The sequence below is a fragment of the Rhineura floridana genome, chromosome 4 (genome assembly GCF_030035675.1).
Source record: "Rhineura floridana isolate rRhiFlo1 chromosome 4, rRhiFlo1.hap2, whole genome shotgun sequence".
Taxonomy (NCBI): Eukaryota; Metazoa; Chordata; class Lepidosauria; order Squamata; family Rhineuridae; genus Rhineura; species Rhineura floridana.
This window is the reverse complement of record NC_084483.1, coordinates 14,164,346-14,188,446: the sequence shown is the minus strand read 5'-3', so window position 1 is coordinate 14,188,446 and position 24,101 is coordinate 14,164,346. Positions and strand designations below refer to the sequence as shown.

General features: G+C 43.2%; 2 protein-coding genes across 12 annotated transcripts in view; both read right to left on the bottom strand.

The window, feature by feature from the left end:
* Positions 1 to 24,101, bottom strand: part of PLCB1 (phospholipase C beta 1) — a 689,597-nt gene that overhangs the window by 368,235 nt on the left and 297,261 nt on the right. Inside the window, exon 1 of one of the 11 annotated variants that reach the window (XM_061622534.1) lies at positions 16,809 to 18,166. The exons of the other annotated variants lie outside the window; for them this stretch is intronic. The gene's annotated coding sequence lies outside the window, so the exon portion shown is untranslated. Of the gene's footprint in view, positions 1 to 16,808; positions 18,167 to 24,101 lie in introns of those variants that run through there. 11 annotated transcript variants of the gene reach the window in all.
* Positions 18,834 to 21,273, bottom strand: LOC133382900 (uncharacterized). The gene is made up of 2 exons (XM_061622540.1): positions 21,156 to 21,273; positions 18,834 to 20,624 (listed from the first exon to the last, which is right to left on the bottom strand). Exons 1-2 carry the CDS (start codon positions 21,164 to 21,166, stop codon positions 19,832 to 19,834), a joined length of 804 nt encoding a protein of 267 aa, XP_061478524.1. The 5' UTR covers positions 21,167 to 21,273; the 3' UTR covers positions 18,834 to 19,831.

The following is a 24,101-nucleotide window of genomic DNA, read 5'->3' as shown; positions in this document are numbered from 1 at the left end:
GCTAATCCAATTACAGCTACACCTGCAATCAAGGGCAACCCTCACACAGAACAATACACCTTAGATTCTCAGTAATATTAGTGATATGATCAAAAGATACATAATTCATAAGGCACAGCAGTATGAAGATCTACAAGTTATATTTATCATTCTACAAGTCAAATGTATTTGATTGTAAAGGTCAGATAGATGAGAAAGTACAAAAAGCCACACACACATACAGTTCCCCTCATCAAAAGACTCCAAGTTGAAAGGTGTTATACGTTAACAGGTTGTTGAGACTATTACATCATTTTACCTGTTCAGAAATGGAACCAAAAAGAAAGATAATAGAATCTAGGGGAAACTATAAAAAATGAGGTATTCTATTAATAACAACACAGGAAGCTGTCGAAATGGTTTTCAGTTTCCTACTGTATCATCTAATTTTATGCATGCCATTAAAGCCTCTCCACTGGGATACCATGGGTATACACCATTGAACATATGAATAAAGAGGCTTGCAAAATTGGGAAAATATAAATGAATTCATCAGTTCAGCTAGAGAGAGAAAAATGAAGCACAGGGAAATAAAAAGTGGATGGACATTTAAAAGACTGTCACTCTGGAATCTCACTTAATGTGACGGCTTTACAAGTTTCTGATAGCATCTTGCCACATTGTCTTTCATAACCATTTGTCTGGGAGATTGGAAACAATCTCCCAGACAATTGAGTGTTGTTCAGACTGAGTAGAAGTCCATTTAAGAATATGCCAGTTTCAGGTCATGTAAAGAAATAATCCCAGTGACTTTCTGGAAAGATTCTGCTGACTTCAATACTCTGCACTGAACACTGCAACAGCTATCCAATTCTAATGTACATAAAAATCTAGTTAATTTTTCACTCTAGCAGTTCAACAATTCTCTGCAACATCGCTCTAGGTCAAACTGTAATTTAAAATCCAAAGAGTCATTCTTTGTTTGAAACCTTGACTTTGTAGATATCAGCAAAATTCCTATTCAGCTGTGCATAGCCCCAAAATTATTCAGGCAAGGATTTATAAGGCAAGAACGCCTATCAATGTTAACATCTGCAGAGTGTGCAATCCTGAAACTGCTGCCACTACTACTTCATACACATATTATCAGTGCAATCCTATGCATGGTTACTCAGAGGCAAGTCCCACTGCATTCAGTGATGCTTACTTGCAGGTAAGTATGTATACACATTCACACACACACACACACACACACAAAGGAAAACTACAGAATCAGTGTTATAAGAAAAATGGCTAAATGATAAAGGAGCTCCAGGAAAAGAATGCTTCTTGCTCAGAGGCTCATATTTCTTTGGAGAGTTTCAGGGATCACAACAACATTAAAAGCATAAGGTCAGGACTTGAACCTTGTCAGCCTTGCTGAAAGTGCTGTAAACTAGTCATCTGAAACTGAAGCATTCTTGGTGTTCTGTCAGGTCACACTCTCTCCCAAACTAGTTTCTCTGGCCAGACCCAGACAAAATACCACTCACATGGTTGCAGCCAAAAATGGCAATCCCATTTCATGGTTTTCTTTCTCTCCCTATAACGTATTTAAAAAAGTGAATCGTGACTGATGTCCCTCCCATGGCAGCCAATAATGTGGAGCAGGCACAGGGAAATGCACAAGATGTTATGCATTTCTTTAACTTCATGACTTATAAAGATAGCAAGAGAAACTCAATGTACACTTGCCATTTTATAGAAAAGCCATGCCCAGCTCCACCCTAAGATATTTAGGTTGTCTCCAAGGAGCTAAAACAAATCATGCATGGCTATGAACAAGCATATGTGACATGGTAGAAACATGGGCATTCCTGTAATTAGCACTCCAATGGATCTACCTTTGAATAAAATCAAAAGCTGTTGCTTTGCATGAACACAAGTTCTGTTGGATTAAATGATTTCTTCATACTGCAGGATTTCAGCCACATCATAAATGCTTTCCAGAAGGGTACCCATGATAGTCTGTTGTAGCAAAAATAACAGGGTATTGTTACACCCTAAATACTAAGATTTTTTTTTATGGCATAAGCATTCATGGGCCACCGTCTGCTTCATCAGTTACATGAAGTACAATCCAAAACTGGAAAGTGTATATATGCATGATGGGGGGAGGGGGAATGTAGTGGAGTGATGTCAGAGGGGGATATGATGTAGAAGTAACAGACTATGATGATTACCCTGCTACTGAAAGAATTGCACTGGCTGCCCATTTGCTACCGGGCCAAGTTCAAGGTTCTAGTCTTGGTGTACAAAGCCCTATACAGTTCAGGACCAGGATACCTGAAAGACCGTCTTAGCCCTTATATGCCCAGTCGATCACTGCGCTCTGCAGGTGAGGGCCTCCTACAGATACCATCTTATCAGGAGGTTCGTTCTGTACAATATAGGAAACGGACCTTTAGTGTGGCAGCACCTACCCTGTGGAATTCCCTCCCTTTGAACATTAGGCAGGCTATCTTTTTGGCACCTTTTGAAGACTTTCCTCTTTCAACAAGCCTTTTAAGTTGAGACCTATCCCAGTCTGTATCTGTGTTAGAACTGCTTAATATGTTTTTAATAATGTTTTTAACCCTTTTTAAAAAGTTTTTTAAAATGTTTTTAATGCTGTATTGTCTTAATGTATTTTAAGATTTGTTTTTATGATGTTTTAAAGTGTTTTTAGTGCCTTGTTGGCCACCCTTGACTCCTGCTGAGAGGAAGGGCACGATTCAAAATAAATAAATAAATAAAATCTTGTTAGCCACTGTGAGAACAGGATACTGCGCTGCTGATCTAATGTAGCAGGCTCCACATGGCCAGCAGGAAACAAGGAAGCAAACAGGATGGGCCATTAGCAAGCAGGGAAGCCATCCCTGCCACTTCTCACCCGCCTCCCTCCCAACTCCCCCCCATGATGTCCTGGCAAACCACTTCAGAATCAGACTAGGGATCACTGGTTTTTTTCCATTACCTTTAATACAAAACTTAACACAGAAGTGGCATACAGATCAGACTACAGATGGCACAAGTCTTTACAAGGCATTTCTAGCCATGGCTACTCAAGCGAAGTTGTTGTCGTAACAATTTGACATGCCCCCTGAGACCCCTTAAGTAGTATCAGGGTGGGCACTCTACTTGTGTGGGAACTGCCTCGTAGATCGGGACTGGGCTAGCAAATGGGCATTCCTATGAATGGGCTGGAGAGTGAGCTCGATCTGTCCGTGCCTGCACAAATGGCAACACGTCTTTGGCCAGTTCCTCCCTGGACTCCTCCTCTGTACACCTCCCAGTGCCTCCGATGTAGGGGCAAAGCAGGAGGCAGCTTGGGGGGCTGACAATGGTCTATAAGCAGTGTGATGGAATGTTCATCTGAGACAACTGCCCCATCCACAGCAGGCCACTCCTCAGGGACAGGGCTGTTGCTCCACAGACTACTGTGATCTTCACCAGTTTCCTGTCCCCTCCCCTGCTGCAGAGTACTGTGCCCTCCCCTAGATTCGAGACCTCCTTCTCCTCTGACCCATTCTGTCAGTTCTCCATGGGGCTCATGACATCTCCTTCCAAACCATGCAGAATGAAAAGGAGATCTTCTAAGTTCCAGTAACTGCTCTGTGTGGCCCTGGCATTCACCCTTCCCCCATTTTTTTTTAAATATATATATCATGGGTTGCCAATACAGCATCCATAGGCACCATGCACCTGGAGACATCAATGACGGTACCTCACAGGTGCCAGTTTGTTATTCCCTACATTGCAGTGACTAATTAACTGTACAGCCTTGTTAATTGGTTACTTAATTATTTGTTTCCAGGTAATCCATATTATCTGTTCTTTTTGCATTTCATTTCCCCCTGACCTCACTCCTCTACATCCCCTACTCCACGTGTATAGATGCTTCCCAATTTAGGATTATACTTCATGCATCTGATGAAGTAGACTATGGTTCATGAAAGCTCATGGCTGCCATGATAAATTTGTCAGTCTTTAAAGGGTGACTAGGTTCTTGGTTGTTTCTGAAATGCCTAAGTGTTAACTAAAAAAAACAGTTTTCAGACTTTTGGACTTCAGGAGGCTTGCACACCATAGAGGATTCTGGGGAGTGGTTTTATGTGCACATTCATTGTCCTGGTTTATTAGGCTTCATCATCACTCCATGTCAATGGAAAATGCACCCACAGCAGCAGTGGAGGAGACTGGTGATTGTTAACAAGCTGCCTTTCAGGGAAGCTTGCCTAGCCTTACAGATCTTATAACTGAGACACCCTGAGAAACAGCTCCAAGGTTTATTGTGACACAGTTTCAAACCACTGACCTACAGCCCTTTATAGGTTTTGAGCACACATATGGAGAGGCAACTTAGCTTGGCTTAAGTAGCTCCACTCAGCTTAAACAGCTCCACTGAATGCCACTTCTCTCTGAAATGTGGGCACAACTCTGTGGACCAATGATTTTGCAACAGAATTGGCAGCAAACCAAGGATTATATAGTGTAACAGAATAGGAATGCCAGGAAAATATAAAGAATAAGTATGCTATTAGCTTTACATGTAAGAGTGTGGCCACTCATTTCTATGGAGCCTTTTACTACTTAATTGAATATTATTGTCACAAAAGGACCATTAAAAACAGGAAAACTAGATATTTGTTTCAGATAGAGACTGTTGATATTTAATCAAAAAGGCAAACTCCTCTTTCAAATGTGGCAGTTTTCTCTCAGCCTTTGAGCAACAGTGGAATACGAAAACAGCCCTATATGAAAGACGTCCTTACCCATAGAGAGCTGTTTCCTATGCTGTTTCAACAGGAAAGAACCACTATCACTGTACCTTGAAAGCTGGAAAAAAACAGCCACATTTGCAGGAGCAACTTGCACATTTTCTACCACTTCCTGCCCATGTTCCCACAACATGGCTGCCAGGAGGGCTGGCATTCAGAACAATACAAAAACAAACATGAACAGTGTCTACTAAAGAGACACAATGAGCCTCTGTATAGATAAGCAATCAAAACCATTTCTATCACATGTTTTAAAATAAAACAGGATGGCAGAATTTTGAAAAGAAAAAAAGACCAGCTCTTTTCATTAAATGGTTTCTACTACAAGCAACTATCTAGTTTTACTGTTTGGAATAGTCCTTTTTCAGCCAATTATATTCAGTCAAGCAATTGCTTGGAACTAGAAATGCGTGGCTGCACCCTACATAGGATAGCAGATGCATCCATTATTTTTTACTAACATGACCACTGCTCTGTAGGTACCAGTTTCATGATTATTAGTGCTACAAGCAATGAAGTTTTACAGATGAAGTGCACAACTCAACTGCTTTATTGCTTCTATGGTAACTATGCGATTGTATGACAAGAACAATGATTTCAAAGATTGTAACAAGGGGAAGCAGACAAAAGTTGTGCTATTTTTTTTTTTTAAAAAAAACCATGGTCAAAGAATCCTGAAACAAGACTCACCATCTCACATGTATCATGATCTTTCACATATTAATCAAACACACTGTTTTGATCATCAAACCCCTTTTCTCTTCTTTTTATCTAAATAACCTACCTAAATCTAAAGGATACCAAATACCATTAGGCACTCCCCACTTCCAAGCAGCGAAAAGCTCCACACTGCACTGCCAGCAAATTTTATTTTCTGTAGGTGAGAATCCTTTGAAGGTGTATTGCTTCACTTACATGTATAAGTGAAGAGCATACAGGAAGCAAACAGACATTCCTGCAAGCAGGTGGCAAATCCCCAGAGAGCATTTAACTGATCCTTGACCTTGGAGACACATAATGCTAAAGCTAACCCATGGTTCCATACAAACAAGCAAATGTGTGGACTCCTGATGAGATTGTGGCTGTTTTGCTCCTCCTCCAGTCGCTCTGCTGCTGTGCTGTGTTAAGATACAGTTTGTTCACAGTGTGGTCCTGGTTCATGGCTTAGCTCTTCAGACAAACCATACTATGTAAACCATAGGACAAACCTTGATTACAGCTCATGGTTTGTCTGGAGAGAGTAAAACACGAACCTGGGTTTGGATAACACACTAAGCCAAAACATGGTTTAGCTGGGTTCAGCACAGCAGAAGAACCACCAGGGGAGCAAAGCAGCTAGAACCATCTCTCTGAGAGCCTGTACATTTGCTCGTTCGCAAGCCATGGTTTAGCTTAATGTTATGCGTAAATCAGACTGTTATCTTATGGCTTTCTTAAACATATTCCCAAGGCCAAATAAGAAAGTTCATGAGATGCAAATGTAATTGATAACACTGATAAATGTTTTCTGTGTATCAAACAAATGAAAAATATGCCAAATAGGATGACTAAAATTTGGCACAGCAGCAGTTCATTAACTTGAAAGGCTTATGGACAGAATGAGAAAGTTTCTTCCAACAAGAAGAGGTGTTTGTCTAGCATGACAGGCAGCCTAAAAGACTTTGCCTTGGTTAGGCCAACTTTTGGCCCTCCACATGTTGTTGGACTCCAACTCCCATCAATCCCAGCTACCATGGTCAATGGTCAAGTATGATAGAGGTAGAGTTCATCATCATCTGGAGGGCCACAAGTTCCCCATCCCTAGGTTAAACAAACCAAAGATAATAATTAGGCAAATGAAGTAGAAATGTGAGCCTTGGGCTCCAGGGATCGCATACGAATAGGGATAGACAATATTGTGCTGTTTCTCTATTCCTTCGTAAGCTGATTAACTGGCAAAAAATGGGTAGGGTTTTTTGTTTTTTTGTACTGTCCAGTACTGATACCATGATAAAATTGCAGTGGGTGCCAGCATAACATGGCTGCCATGGAGAACAAAAAAGGAGGTGGTAGTTCTCTGTATCAGTGAATTCCATCACACAAAAAAGTATCGGGTAGGACCCAACACTCTTTCATTATTATTATATTGTTTTTAATATTGCTCTGGGGGCGACTGATGGGAGAGTGCACAGTTAAAATTGCCTAAAATAAGGAAGTAAAAAACAGATTATTCCAGCAAATTGCTAGAGTAATAATGCTTCTCTTACTCGGCCTATCACCCAGCCTGTCTTCCCTTTCCTGAACGGGACTGGTATTCATTTAGAAGCCCAGGATAAAATTTCCTCACAAATCAAGAGATCCACTATCCCAAAAGTAGCTGAAGATTTCATATCTTTTCTGTGTTATACCAAGTTCCACTGAAGTGTTATACACAAGGCCTGGGCGCTTCAAGCAGCTTTTATTTTTATTTTATTTGTCCTTCCGTGATGGTTTGTGATACTGCTATGAATTTCATGTTATTGTTGCTACTTATTGTTTCTCCTGAATAGTTTTTATTCTGACCTCCTCTGGTAGCTAGTAGATGTCACACAGCACAATCAAATGCATGTTTACTCAGTGGTAAGTCTTATTACGTTCAAAGGGATTCCTTAGCATAGGGGCAGGAAACCTTCAACCCAGACCAAATGGTGATTTAAAATGCAGTTTCCATTTAAGTCTTCTTTTAAGACAGCTGAAGAGATGCAGCCTGTAAAAGGAAACAGGAAGTAACAATGGAAAATTTAGGCCTATATGTTTGTTCAGTTTTGCTATGGTTGTTACTTTGTATTTCAGAAATATTTGTGATTTACTTCTGCCTTGATTCTTTGCTGGCAAAGATAATGGTTATCTGTTTATCTCTCTACTAAATTTCATCCAGGCTATGGGCAGTTCCAGGGATTTTTCACCAGTGAGGGGGCAGGTAAAGTGACTACTCAGGACCAAGACTGCCATAAAAGGAATGAGACCTGCCTCAGCAGTGCTTAGGAAGAAGTAAGCTGGTGCCTGGCTGAGAAAGGTGGTTCCGGACCAGGACCAGCACATAAATAAAGGTAAAGGTAAAGGTGTCCCGCACTTATAGTGCGAGTCGTTTCCGACTCTTAGGGTGACGTCTTGCGACGTTTACTAGGCAGACCGTATATATGGGGTGGGATTGCCAGTTCCGTCCCCGGCCTTTCTTTACCCCCCAGCGTATGCCGGGTACTCATTTTACCGACCACAGATGGATGGAAGGCTGAGTGGACTTCGACCCCTTTTACCGGAGATTCGACTTCCTCCTTCCGTTGGAATCGAACTCTGGCCGTGAGCAGAGCTTCAGCTGCGTTACCGCCGCTTACCACTCTGCGCACATCAGTAGAGAAAGAGAAATAGGAGAAAGGTAAATGCAGAGGAGCAAGTCAAGGAGCCTTAGCTAAGAACATAGACTGACAGGAGAGACTCGAGCCTTGGATGGGAGGCTTGACGTCTACAAAGCCAAAGAGACAATCAATTGATGCATCAAGCAGTGGCACAATCAGCCCATTCCTTCCTATATAGCACTGCTTTTAACTATCCCAGTCAACTGTGCTGTGTTGCCCACAATGAGGTGACAAGTTGTTGGTTCCCTCCCTCACTTCAGCAGCCTATCTTCTTTGTGCCTGTTTAAGGTGCAAGAGAATGAAGGGTTTGAAAGACTAATTTAGTCTCAGTAACAATCAAATTCACTTTTGTCCTGAAAGAGCTCTGCTCCTTCCCTTTTCCGGCATCTGTAATTAAAACCTAGGCACCCAGCTTTTGCCATATTGCAGGTTGCAATTCTATGTACATGTTGCTCAAGAGCAAGTCCCATTTGAATGTACCAGAATTGCTTCATAATAAATGTGCATAGGGTTAGGCTGCTCAACAATAATCCTAAACCTAGTTTATCTGGAACTAAATGTAAATTTTAAAAAGGCATCAGCTTGTTTACATGGAGTCCAGTGACTAGCAACATCTGTTCCATTAAAGAACAAAATTCATAGACAAAAGAGCTAGGTGCCTTAACTGTTCTTGTCCTTGCTGGAAGCCTTACATTTGAGCAGCAATTCAGGAAAATCATGCCAACCAACATCTTTTGAAATCATGGAATGATGCTTTTACAAGGTGCGCCAGGCGCCAACACTGTTGTCTTTTCAGCGCCAGGTCAAGACTTTCCTCTTCTCCCAGGCATTTTTTAACAGCATTTGAATAGCATGTGTTTTAACTTGCCTATCGGTTTTTATGGGCTTTAATTTGGTATGGTTTAAAATTGTATACTTGTTTTTAATGTTTTTAATTGTTGTAAACCATCCAGAGAGCTTCAGCTATGAGGCAGTATATAAATGCAATAAATAAATAAATTTTGGCATTGATTTTGCTAGGTTCTGCATTTTATCAGAAGCCAGACAGAACAATTGTTTTACGGACAGAATCTCTTCTGTTTTTAGACTACAAGTCTGGATCTTTGGGGAAAAATATGAATCAGATAGTGTGGCATTACATTTGCCTGGTTTTTGTAAACCTTCTTCTGATTGCAGTGTTACTAATGGTGATAGTATCTGGCTATCTTTTGAAATCATCAGATTGGAGGCACATGATGCATCAAGCAGCTTTTCTTCATCATCAGTTGTCAGAGACACACTCTCTATACTGAAATCATTTTCATTTTGTTATTGTTCCTCTAGTTAGTATTTTGCCTGAGGCAAATGGCAGAAAGGTGTTGTTACTTTGAAAAACAGGAGGGTTAAGAGGTATACTTTAGTGTCTTACTTTCCTTTGTTTAACCTCCTGATGTTTCTGGCTGCCTGCTTTGTATTTATAATCAGATATTTATTTATTTATTTATTTTATTTGTTTCATTTTTAAACCTCCCATAGCGAGTGGCTCTCTGGGCGGTGTACAAAAGATTAAAATACAGAATATCACAATAAAATCAACCTACCAACAGTAAACATAAACAGCAAACAAAAAAAGATTTAAAATTATAACATTAAACACTTAAAATGCCTGGGAGCATAGCCAGGTCTTTACCTGGCGCCGAAAAGATAGAAGCGTCGGCGCCAGGCGTACTTCTTCGGGGAGGCTGTTCCACAGTTCGGGGGCCACTACAGAAAAGGCCCTAGATCGAGTAACTGTCCTCTGGGCTTCCCGATGGGTTGGTACCCGGAGGAGGGCCTTAGATGCTGAGCGAAGTGACCGGCTCGGTTCATAGCGGGAGAGGCGTTCCACAAGATACTGCGGTCCCACGCCGTGTAAGGCTTTATAGGTCAAAACCAGCACCTTGAATCTGGCTCAGAAACAAATGGGTAGCCAGTGCAAACGGGCCAGAACAGGTGTTATACGCGCTGACCGGCTGGTCCTCGTCAGCAGTCTGGCTGCTGTGTTTTGCACTAGCTGAAGCTTCCAAATTGTCTTCAAGGGCAGCCCTACGTAGAGCGCATTACAGTAATCCAACCTAGAAGTTACCAGAGCATGAACAACTGAGGCGAGGTCATCCCTGTCCAGATAGGGGCGTAGCTGGGCTACCAACCGAAGGTGGTAGAACGCATTCCTTGCCACCGAGGCCACTTGCGCCTCAAGAGACAAGGAAGGATCGAAAAGAACCCCAAGACTATGAACCTGTTCCTTCAAGGGGAGTGTAACCCCATCTAAAACAGGGTAAACATCCACCATCTGGGCAGGGAAGGCATTCACCAACAGTGTCTCAGTCTTGTCTGGATTGAGTCTCAGTTTATTAGCTCTCATCCAGTCCATTATCGCGGTCAGGCAGTGATTCAGCACATCCACAGACTCACCTGTAGAAGATGAAAAGGAGAAATAGAGCTGCATGTCATCAGCGTACTGGTGGCAACGCACTCCAAAACTCCTGACGACGGCACCGAGAGGCTGCATGTAGATGTTAAAAAGCATGGGGGACAAAACCGACCCCTGAGGGACTCCACAATGGAGAGTCCACGGTGTCGAGCAATGTTCCCCAAGTACTACCTTCTGGCGACGATCTGCCAAGTAGGAGCGGAACCACTGCCAGGCAGTGCCTCCAACTCCCAACTCCGGAAGTCTCCCCAGAAGGATACCACGGTCGATGGTATCAAACGCCGCTGAGAGATCAAGGAGAATCAACAGAGTCACACTCCCTCTGTCCCTCTCCCGACAGAGGTCATCATACAGGGCGACCAAGGCTGTTTCAGTGCCAAAACCAGGCCTAAAACCGGATTGAAACGGATCCAGATAATCGGTCTCATCCAAGAGCACCTGGAGTTGATATGGTTGATATCTGTCTCTCTGTCTCTCTGTCTCTCTGTCTCTCTGTCTCTCTGTCTCTCTGTCTCTCTGTCTCTCTGTCTCTCTGTCTCTCTGTCTCTCTGTCTCTCTGTCTCTCTGTCTCTCTGTCTCTCTGTCTCTCTGTCTCTCTGTCTCTCTGTCTCTCTGTCTCTCTGTCTCTCTGTCTCTCTGTCTCTGTGTGTGTGTGTGTGTGTGTGTTAGAGAGAGAGAGAACACTAGATGTTTACTCACATATGTTTGGGCCTGTAAATCTTAAATGAACCAATTAATACCTGATCATTTTGGCATTTCAGTTTTCTTCCAACAATGTTGCTAGCCTACAGTCTGCAATCAGGTCACACTTTTTAGAGACTACTTTCACAAACTTGCAAAGGTTATTTCAAGAACACCTTCAAATACAATATTTGCAGTGCAATCCTATGCATGTTTACTCAGAAATAATTCCTGCTGAATTCAATGTGACTTACTTCCAGGTAAATGTATATAGGATTGGAGCCTTAGAGTATCACCTTTAGAAGTCATGGTTTAACACCAAGCATTGTGTTTTAAAAAATGAAAATAGTTTGAATGGAGTTTGCAAAAAAATAAAAGATGGAAATCCAACAAAATTCCAATGGTGAATCAATAGCTGCACAAAATGTAGGAGCTCCTCAACTTTCAGAAATGTTCACATCACACCTTCCTACTATTTAACATTTCCTTATAACATGGAATCCTTTTCTAGCTTACATATGAACTAATAAAGCACTTACTTATACACCCTAAAATAGGAGTTCTGCATTGAATTCTCATTTTTAATCTACAATAAAGATGCTTTCCTAAAGAATATTTTATTGCAGAATTTTCATTTAAATAACATACAGATGAAATGACTAATTGAATAATGCCATTTTACTATTCCAGAAATATGATATGATATGAATAGATTTCTATCCCTGAATACCTATTATCATCCTAATTTATTTATCTATGACTATCCTGCTATAAATTCCCTACCTATATCATATATTTCCCCCCCCCCCCATAAATCAGGCTTATTTCACTTTAAATACGTAATGGATTACATTCATTTTGATTCTGTTGATTTGGGTTATTGAGTTTAAACACTGTTTTATACATTTTAATAAATAAACCACAGTTAGAAAAATTGTAATAGTTCACACTTTAGTACTGGAAGGACATCAAGAATTTAATCAGCCTGGGCAGCTCAAACAAACTGGAGTATCACAGATGAAACACTTGGCTCCATGACATAGGGATGGCTAATGAGTTTTTCTAGACTTGGCTGAAGATCCATTGAGTCTAGCCCTCTGGAAGTAGACCCGTCCTTCATTAAATTGTCCAACCCATTGAGACAACTAAGGCAGTGACCATCACTACATTTTGTGACAGTGAATTCCAAGCTTTAAATTTATACTAACTGATTTCTTGTCCAGAATCAATTTCACTGGCTGATGCTGAATTCTGCTTCCTATCTAAGTGTATAAAGAAATAAAAATCCCGAAAGGTCTAAGGTATATGCTTAGTACATCTCCCAGGCAGCACCCAGAGGGTCCACCTACAAAAGTGACTGTTTCAAGCTTTAAGTTATTTGAAGAAATCCCAACATTTTGTCTTCACCATCTCACTAAAAAGCAGCAAGTCCTACAAAAGGGAACACATTTTCTGTTGGTCCATATAGAAAGAGCAGAGCAACATACATCATTGAAACAATCATATAAACAAATCAGATACAAAACAGCAAAATACATTGATACTTCAAAATGCAGTATAATTCCAGTATATCATTTTAAAAAATCTCATAAATTTTACAAAAACGTACACGTGTTAATGCACTCACCAAAATCATTCACCTATACATACAAACTACTCATAATTAACCTAAACAACCCCCACATACACAATCACTCAAAATTCAAATTCTCCTTACATTTACCACATCACTCCATCAACTCACTTCAATGAAACTTGAAACATTCAACTAATAACTAACCAATACTCAACCAACAAACATGTACAGAAATACAAATAAATAAATAAAAACCAAAAAACCAATTTCCTCCCCATCTCTCACCTGAGACCACAGAGACATCCTCTCCCCATCTCTCACCAAGGGAGATCAAGCCCTTCCCCATCAATAGCCAACAGCACCCCTGATGCTCACCATCTCACAGGGAGCATTGCAGTCAATCAGACAAAAATAAATAAAATAGTCCTTCAAGAATAATAATGCCCCAAGAACAAGCAAGTCAAAAGGGGGGAGGTGCCCTTGTGAGCCCTGAAGTAATGCCCTAAAATGGGCAACTCCCTTTGGTGTTGCTTTTATGGCTCTGCACTCCTCAGGAAGGGAGCAGAACCTAAGAGGAGTAGTCAGCCCAGTGAACATGGTCTCGGATTGAGCCTAAGAATAAGTTGTTTGCTCCCTGGGCTCTGTCCAGGGTCCTGAAAGACTTGCCTCTTATTGTCCTTGTCTTCAGTAATCTAGATCCCCAGTGAACTATGCCTATCTGTTTCCTGCCAGTCTTCTCCCTCTCCTCTAGGCTTCCAGGCAGACCTACAGCATCCTGACTCACCCATGAATTCCTCTTCACCATGGCTGGCCTCTAAGCAAACAAATTATGAATCAAGAAATTCCTGGTTCAAATTTCACCTCTAGGTGAATTTCATCAGGTGGCCTTAGGCAAGTTGCTCTTTCCCATTTCTAATTTGATAATAATCTGGCCTACCTTGTAGGGCTGTTGTAAAAACTGCAAGAATATAATGTATGTGAACCACTTTAAAAATTAAGAATTGCTATATCACTTTATCACATTTTTAGGATACATGACATCACACAATGCAAAAATAGGAGAATTTCTCTTTGTTCAGGCTGTTTGCCAGTTCTACCCCCACAGTAACTGAAGAATGGTTGCTATGCAATATGTGTATCAGATGCTATTTTAGCTCCAAGATTCTGCCTAATACAAACCCTCTATATTTAGCACACACAGAAATATGTTCTTAATAATAAAAAAACCTGTAGCTCAAAAATCAAATTCTCAATAAACTCTGATGTATGCTAATGAGAAATAATGGGGAAATGCAGAGGCAAAGTCATTTTCACAAGCGATGTGGGGATTATAGTCTGCAAACGCATGTCTATAAACCAATCACTTGGCCAAGGTGCCTAGCAACACAGCTGTACAGCATACACAATCTGCTTACAAAAATCGAATAGCCTCAAGAGGGCGGGTATCTCAGAATCATAGAGCACTCAGCTGGCAATGAATGAAAAAGAGCTTTTTATCATAACAGCTAACCATGCAGCAATATTTGAAGTCTTGTTGGGATACAGTTTTCTGTCTCCAGTAAAACTCTGATGTTTCTATATTTACCCAAGCTCATCTCCTTTCTGTTCCACTGACTTTGGTGCTTTTTCCCTCTTCTTGCTCACTTCATTTCTATATTCAGACCATTTTGACTCCCTATACTGTCATGCCTCCTTCGAATGCGTCTTCAGAGGAGGATGGAAGGGAATGATGTGCCACAGTAGACCGGGTGTGTGTGTGGAGAGCTAGCAGACTCACCAGAGATGTAGCTCAAGACCCCCTTGCCACTGGAAGATAAGCACGGCACAGCTGGAGTTCCTCAGCCAGACTCAGAGAGTGAACAAGAGGCCCCTCTGACCCAGCAGAGTGAAGATGCCAGGAGGTAACAGAGCAACGAAGGTGTTCTGGCCGTTTCAGATTGCAAGCTCCTGGGAGCTGGAGGGCTGACTGCAACCACTTGAACTTAGGAATGGAGATCAAAAGGCCATGAGTGCCTTTTTGTGCTCTGCTGGAAGCAACGTCTGACACCAGTGCTGGACCTTTGCCAGCCTTGCTTGTGACCCAGACCCTGTCTAGTATATTGGACTCTGGACTGTCCTTCCAGACTATTTTGGACCCTCGGCTGCCTTGCTGGACTACTCTTGCCAACCCAACTTGGACTTTCATTCGGAAAAAGACCCCAGCTCCTGCTCCCTCCTGTTCTCTCATGAACTCCAAGCCTTGACAGATTTACAAGTGGATACTGCCCGGCCAGGTGCCGCTAATTGTTTTACTGCACCATCAATCACCCCATGCAGCCTGTCAGAGACTGCCATATACCAGATTTCCCCAACATGTTGCCTTCCAGATTGGACTCCAATTCCCATCAGCCGAGCCAGCATGGCCATTGTTCAGAGATAATGGGAGTTCAAAACATCTGGGGGCACCAGGTTGGGGGACCCTGCCCTATATAATGGGAAAGGATCTGCTGGCCTCTGAATGCATATTTCCAGAATTTCAATTCTAAACAGAAAACTGCCAGGACCCAAGCTTCAAGTGAGGCCGTGTCCCTTACCTGAGAAGCAGCCCACAGCTGCATAACTATGGCTTCTGAGGACTAGGCACTTTCTACCTGCTCAGATGCATTCTTTTTTATGACCATGCTGAGCTCTGGCTGAAATTAATCCCCATCTATTGCCTGTTTCTGAATTGTCCTTCACCAGATCAGTTGCTTATTTACAACCACACACTAGGACTTAAACATACAAAACTCACTAATTTTATCATCTTTAATGAAGTTGTATCATCTTACAAAGACGTATTCAATATTGCAAAATATTGCACCTAACACAGGTTTAACACAATCTCTTCATGAGTTCCAGACTCTGTACATAATAGAAGGGACCTCTCCATGGAGAATGCACTGAGAATATATTGGGATGTAACCATCTCTCTTCCTCTTCCTCTCATGTCTAATTTATACATAGGCCTATACTTAGTTACTGAGCTGAACACCCATTATCTGTATGGACACTCAGAATAGGCGGAAGTTGCCCACTAAATACTGGAATAATCAGGGTTGATTAGATATAGATATATAAATATAGATATTTATGCTGTCATTTTCACTCAATTACCAGTTCGAAAGAAATTTTTCAACAGTTGTCAGATTTCCAGGATACTAATTATCTAGAACCCAGGAAATAGCAAAAATCACTATTATTTCCTGAGGAAACATAAGCAAATGAATGCAAGCTATGACATGCAAACGAACAGCTGTATAGAATGCTATGCTGTGGTTTTTGAAGACCTGAATACAAAATGGAATTGAATGGTATGAGAAGAAATCTCTCAAACACCAGAACAGAATTGTGTAACAGAAATGTTATAGATTTAATTGTTGTTAAACATGAAATATTTAATGCTAACCTACATGTATTAAATCACTCACTTACTCTCAATTGTAGCACACATTGACCTCTTGCTGTTCCCTCCTCCATTTTTATAAATGAAGCCGTCTTTCAAGAGGAAGATAAAATGCCACAGACACAGTAGATTAAATGACAGCAGAAGCAAGAGGCGCATGAGCCCATTTATACTAATACAGGTAATTATAGTTTTAACAATACTCTAATTTAAGAGGTAAGATTTATACCCTAATCCTAAACATGGGAGCTGTTGGATCTCCTTGCAATGCCAAGATAAAATTCTGCCATGAGACAATGCAACAGCAAAGCAGCAGGCATTTAGTGGTTTAGCATAATTTGTGATTGAGGTTTAGTAATGCTTTAAACTTTTCTACACCACAATGACATCTTGGACATCAGACAGGATGACAGTGTAGAAACCCAGGTGCTTAGCTGAACCTAGTGACAAGAGATGGGGACATGTTATAGAGGATTATACAAAGCAGCAACAACAATACATTTTATTTTATAAATTTATGTACCGCAAATCAAGATGAGACTGTGCTGGGACCATCAAGGGGCAAGCATTTCCACCTGCCTTGCCCCACACCTCTGCCTGGGCCTTATGAGGAGGAGCTGCAGGCTGAGTCGTGCTGCTGCAGGGATGAGATTGCTGGGACCATCAAGGGGCAAGCATTTCCATCTGCCTTGCCCCACCCCTCTGCCTGGGCCTTATCAGGAGAAGCTGCAGGCTGAGTCGTGTTGCTGCAAGGATGAGACTGTGCTGGGACCATCAAGGGGCAAGCATTTCCATCTGCCTTGCCCCACCCCTCTGCCTGGGCCTTATCAGGAGGAGCTGCAGGCTGAGTCGTGCTGCTGCAAGGATGAGACTGCTGGGACCATCAAGGGGCAAGCATTTCCATCTGCCTTGCCCCACCCCTCTACCTGGGCCTTATCAGGAGGAGCTGCAGGCTGAGTCGTGCTGCTGCAGGGATGAGACTGCTGGGACCATCAAGGGGCAAGCATTTCCATCTGCCTTCCCCACCCCTCTGCCTGGGCCTTATCAGGAGAAGCTGCAGACTGAGTCGTGCTGCTGCAGGGATGAGACTGCTGGGACCATCAAGGGGCAAGCATTTCCATCTGCCTTGCCCCACCCCTCTGCCTGGGCCTTATCAGGAGAAGCTGCAGGCTGAGTCGTGTTGCTGCAAGGATGAGACTGTGCTGGGACCATCAAGGGGCAAGCATTTCCATCTGCCTTGCCCCACCCCTCTGCCTGGGCCTTATCAGGAAGAGCTGCAGGCTGAGTTGTGCTGCTGCAGGGATGAGACTGCTGGGACCATCAAGGGGCAAGCATTTCCACCTGCCTTGCCCCACCCCTCTGCCTGGGCCTTATCAGGAGGAGCTGCAGGGATGAGACTGCTGCTGCAGGGATGAGACTGCTGGGACCATCAAGGGGCAAGCATTTCCATCTGCCTTGCCCCACCCCTCTGCCTGGGCCTTATCAGGAGGAGCTGCAGGCTGAGTCGTGTTGCTGCAAGGATGAGACTGTGCTGGGACCATCAAGGGGCAAGCATTTCCATCTGCCTTGCCCCACCCCTCTGCCTGGGCCTTATCAGGAAGAGCTGCAGGCTGAGTTGTGCTGCTGCAGGGATGAGACTGCTGGGACCATCAAGGGGCAAGCATTTCCACCTGCCTTGCCCCACCCCTCTGCCTGGGCCTTATCAGGAGGAGCTGCAGGGATGAGACTGCTGCTGCAGGGATGAGACTGCTGGGACCATCAAGGGGCAAGCATTTCCATCTGCCTTGCCCCACCCCTCTGCCTGGGCCTTATCAGGAGGAGCTGCAGGCTGAGTCGTGTTGCTGCAAGGATGAGACTGTGCTGGGACCATCAAGGGGCAAGCATTTCCACCTGCCTTGCCCCACCCCTCTGCCTGGGCCTTATCAGGAAGAGCTGCAGGCTGAGTTGTGCTGCTGCAGGGATGAGACTGCTGGGACCATCAAGGGGCAAGCATTTCCACCTGCCTTGCCCCACCCCTCTGCCTGGGCCTTATCAGGAGGAGCTGCAGGGATGAGACTGCTGCTGCAGGGATGAGACTGCTGGGACCATCAAGGGGCAAGCATTTCCATCTGCCTTGCCCCACCCCTCTGCCTGGGCCTTATCAGGAGGAGCTGCAGGCTGAGTCGTGTTGCTGCAAGGATGAGACTGGGCTGGGACCATCAAGGGGCAAGCATTTCCACCTGCCTTGCCCCTCACCCCTGCTCTTAGTGACATTTTTCTGGGGACTGCCTTTTACCAGGAAGATGAATGCTTTTGGTTTGCTGTTCCTGTTTTTTTTAGAGATGTTAAGACTTCGTTAGTTTGATTTTTTTTTTTTGTAAATTGTATTGTTTTTATTTGTATTTGTATTTTTTTTGTGTGTAAGCTGCCTTGGGTTGTTAGTCTCTTAATGTTTTGATGTTTACATGTTCTGCTTTGTACGTCGCTTAGAGTGGCTGACAATTCAGCCAGATAAGCGACTAATAAGTTGAATATTAAAAATTAAATTAAAAAAAAAATCCAGGTAGTGTATATAGTAAAATCAGCATAAAATAATATCAGAGTGAAAGTGATCATGAGTTAAAACATGATATAATAATGCTGCTGGAACCACAGAAGCACCTGAAGCAGTGGCCAAAAGTGGAAGAGAGACCAATTCAGCAGGTTCTGGCACAAAACAGACACCCCTTGAAGCTTAGCCAGCTCCATCAGCAGATCCCAAGGCAATGACCCTCTCCAACAGAGAAATGATCTTGTCCACTTGCTCCTGGGTGAGGCGCAGTCGCAAAATGTTCATTTGAACCCCCAGATGAGTGATAATCTGCAGCCATGTTCACAATGAACCTGTGCTGCTTCAGGCACGCCAGAGTGAACGTCCCTCCAACATTGCTCTTTTGATGGTGCCCAGATGAGGATGTTGTCCAGATAGGGATGTAGCCCCACACCCAGGGTCCTCAAGTATGCCACCAGAGCAACTAGTACCTTGGTAAAGACCCTGGGGATGGAGACAGGATCAAATGGAAGAGCACTGTGCTTAACGTGCCTCCTGATGTAGTAGAATCAAAGGTATTTCCTGTGCCTGCAACAGATAGGTATGCAAAGATATGCTTTGGATAAGTCAATGGATGCCATCCAATTGCCCTGATTGATGGCCTCTGCTATTGACTTCAGGGTCTCCATCTTGAACTTCTTGTACATTACTCTTCTGTTCAGCCACTTGTGATCCAATATAGTGCAGACATCCCCATTTTTCTTCAGAACCAGAAACAGGATTGAGTGCACCCCCTGCTTTCGATTAGGTCCCGGGAACAGCTCCACTGTCTGGATGTCGAGGAGGTGGCTGATGGCCTTGAGGTAGGCCCAATGTTTGTCTGGCCTCTTGGAGTACAGAGTTGCTATGAACTTTTCCTGTGGCAACCTGGAAAGGTCCAATGAGTACCCTGAGGAAACAGTTTGAAGAACCCATTTGTCTGAGGTGGTTCTGGCAGCCTGCCCCCTATGGAGTGCTGGGGAACTGCTCTGCTGGTGTCATGCAAACTGCTCTTCTTTGTCCCCTTCTCGAACTTGGAACTTGAGGATGACTGACTTCTGGGGGAAGCCACCCCTGAAGACCTGTCTGTCCTGCTCCAGTGTTGTTTGAAGCTCCCAGAGGAACATGGGCACTGGAACGATCTTGAGCCCCCAAAACCCTGAAAGGACTGGGTGAGGGCAAGGCCTCTGAGGATTTTCTCCAGTGGCTCCCCAAACAGTTTGGATCCTGCAAAGAGCAAGCCAGCCACCCTGGATTCGTGATCGGGGGTTCACCTCCCAGCTGCGAAGCCAGATATTGCACTGAGGCACAGTGCTTGCCACCATGGCTCTGGCGCTAAACTGCATAGCATCCCTTGCTGCTTCTGCCTGGAATGCTGTTGCAAGGAACATCTTCTTGACTGCATCCTTGGTGTGCTTGAGGACATCTTCCCTGGCTGCCACAGCATATTGGCCCGGGCAAAAACAGAACCCACTTCCAAGCTTGTAAGGCATAAGCCACAGCCTCAAAGTGCCTGCACAGTGCAGCCTCCGCTCTCTTATCACATGGATCTCTGGAGCCTCCTTCCCAGGAGGAAAGTATAGGATAGCGCAGCTACTGGCTAATCCACAGTGGAGGTTCTCAGCTGTTCCAACACTCTGATGGGAGAAGAAGCATTTTTTAACCAGCTTGTGAGCAGGCTTGTGCTTATTCAGGGAGGCCCATTCTGCTTTGCATATATCATGAAAGGAGTCTGGGAAGTGAAGGGAGACCAATCTAGGTTGCCCATCAGCAAAGGAAGAATTAGCTCTCCTGGAAGAAACAGAAACCACAGCATCATCCACCTTAACAAGAAGGGTGAGCCCTCTGATTCTGACAAGCCCAGTGCCAGGGCCCAGGGCCTGCTATGCCTAGATTTCCTGCCCGGGGGGTGGAAAGAGGAGGATGGCGCGGAGGCTGCCTCTTACGCTTATGGACATGCCGCTTGTCCTGTTCCCTTCTGCATGGAGGAGAAGGGGAACTGGAAGTGGAAGAGGAATACTCCAAGGAAGACTCAGGGGATAAGGAGGGAGAGGAGGGGGGTGATCTGGCGTGTTTCTTCCTGGAATGCCCTGAATGAGACCTCTTGCATTTCGTCCCCCTCCCTGCATGAGCACGGGATTTGGTCTGGGAAGAGGTTGAAGGTGCTTGTCTTGGCCACCACTGCTCTCTGCACCTCAGTGGCAACAAGGCCACGGATCCAATGAAGGAACTTGGGGAACTCCCTCTCCCCAGGGATCCTGAGCAGAGAGGAACACTCCATTGGGCTACCTACTCCCCCCTCCGTAATCTCCCAGCACTCACAGGAAGAGCATGCCAAAGCTGATTCTTGCGTGGATGGCTGCTCACTCCCAGGACCACTGGATTTGTTGTTTGCTATGTCCAGCTTGTTGCAGTAGGGTCAGGCCCCTATAGATGCCACTCTGTCTCTCCTGTGAAGCAATTTGGCAGGAAAAGTGGCTTTAGGATGCACCACCACTGGCCTGCAAGTTGCAGTTGCACCTGTCCTCTCTGAGAAGGTGCGCCCCACTGAGCCAGCTACAAGTCTGGTGAGCCAGCTGTGTCACGGTCACACCTCTGCTGCTTGAGAAGGTGCCCCCCACTCACTTCCGGGAAGGGTGACTTCGCTTGTGCCTGCTTTTGAGACGGGCTCCCGCCTCAAAAGAAGCTTATTCAGATATAAATCAGTCAGAACTTTTTTTTTTTTGACTGATGAAATTTCTCCCGGGCAGGGAGAAACGTAGAGATCAACCTCAAAAGCCTGTTTTTGTTGGGAGGACTGGATTTCATTAATTTATGAGAAAAGGTCCAGCCAACAATGCCGGACGGACTTCCAAACTTTTGCTCTATCTGTTTAATGCGATACGTTTATCTTTTCTTCAAAGAGAAAACGGACTAACAGGCAAGCACCCTTCTTTCTATTATTTTTCTTACTTGGTTTAAATTGTTGCAGCAAAAGGAGATTTGTCAGATTGATCGGCTTTGAAGTACTCCTGGGTGAGCTATAACTCTTCTCTGTTATTCACGAAATTAACAGCTTATCTCTGTTTCTGTCGCAAAAAGCTGTCCTGGAAGTGCATTCTAAAGATATAAACAGAAGAGGGATTTCTATTCCTGATTTCTATTCCGAGGAATATTATATTGTCTGGGACTATTCTCTTTTTGGTCTATTTTATTTCGACGAATCTGCTTCTTCACGACGCCACTAACTGTTTTGATGCTGGGAACTAAATTTGTTTTGTATTCTTGAACATAGAGATATAAGGCAGGCTGCTCTGTTTATACTGTGATGTCATCAAGCCTGGAATATTAACCCAATTGTTGCTGAAATAAGAAGTGGTTCTTCTTTACTTCTGTTTTGCTTTGTTTTCGTGGTTTTAAAAATGGCAATCAAGAAAGTGGCTGAGAATCTGGAAGTAATTATGTTTCAGAAAATAATGGATGAGATTGAGATAATGAAACAAACCCTGCGACAGGGCAGTAAGGAGCTGAAAATTGAACTGAGCAAAATGACACAGGAGCTTAAAGAAATAGGGGATCCTGTGAGAGAGGAGAATGAGATCAGAGATGAGAAAAGAAAAAATAAAGGGAAGATACAAGCCCTGGAGATTGGAACAAATGTGGAATTGGAAAAAGATCTGGAGTTTATGGATATTAGAAATAAAATCTACTGTTTGGAATTTAACGTTATCTCTGAAGAAATTAATGAAGATATTAGAGATAAAGTTATCAATGGCTTGGATAATCTTCTGGACTGGAATGACGTGATGGAGTTTGATATAGTGAAAATCTATGGAATTAACTGCAGCCATGTGACAATGGAAAAACTCTCAAGAGATGAGCCAGTGCATTTTGTAAAAAAGAAGAACAGAGATATGACTTTACAACAGTACTTCAGCAACTTATTCAGAATGGATGGCAAGAAAATATTTGGGATAGAGGAAATTCCCATCAGACTCTTATTATATGACTATGGCTATGACAGCAAGATTATTATGGAATACTGATAATGGAAGATTGGACACTGAAATTACTGGACTTAACAGGACTATTGAAGATGGAAGATGAAATTAATAGGGATAATGGAATAATGGCTATTGAAATTATTGGACCTAACAGATTTTGATGAGATGGATTAATCGACATGTTTATTTGGAGAAAAATTGATAGATATATTTCTTAAAGAATTGAAACCTCTCTTTGACTTTTTGTGGAAAGAATAAAGTAATGTTTATGAGATTTGATGATTAATTAAGATAACTACTGGAGGAAAGTGATTTTATAATATAATTTAAGAGACAGGATTGTTATATATTGTAGACCTATAACTGATTTGATCTGTGACAAATGGGAAGTCAATATTTTATTTTTTTGCTTAATCATTTTTGTTTTGTTTTGTTTTTTGTCTTTGAATGTTTTATGATTTTGTTTTGTATGTTTTATGAAAATTTGAATAAAAATTATTGTAAAAAAAAAAGAGAAGGTGCCCCCCACTGAATCTTCTCCCTTACCTCACCACTGGAATGCAGCCCGCTAGTGGTACCCCGGGCTCACCTTGCAGTGTGGTATTAAGGCAAAGAGGGGAAGGACGGGGAAGAGAGACCAGAGAGAAGGAGGCAGAAGAAGGAAAGTTGAGAAGAGAAAAGGTGGAAGTTTACCGAAGCAGGCTGGCTCTCAAGGAGCCCAGCGTGGACCCAACTGATCACAGTGAAAGGCAGGACTGGTCTGGAGGGTTGGATGGCCCCTACCCCCGGGTCAGGTGGTTAGACGCTGGACCCTGCCTTCCAGAGCCAGAGGGAGGTACCATCCCAGATTGAGGAATGCCTTCATGAACCACAGGGGAATGCTGCAATACAGAAGCATCTCTATTCTCCAACAGAGGGGAATTTATTTATTTATTTATTTAGAATAAACTAGGGAATAGACTAGGGAGACAGGAAGAAGGGCCAGGGGATATACCACTGCTTTCTCCACACACTAGAATCCACTCCCTGAAACAAATCATAAATCAAGTTGCAAACATAATTTAACTGCAAACAGGATATCAAATGATAGGGTTCAATGTATTATAATGTTCCCAATTCATGTACATTTTGTGTTATTTTTTCATAGTGAAGACCATGTTCTACCATCTTTGAGATGCTCCATTTTTTTTCTAAGTTATTTCTTTTGTTTTAACTGTTCTGACTTATAACTGTAACACTATCTTTGTGACAGCCATCTAATTTGTTTGTTTTAACCATTACAACA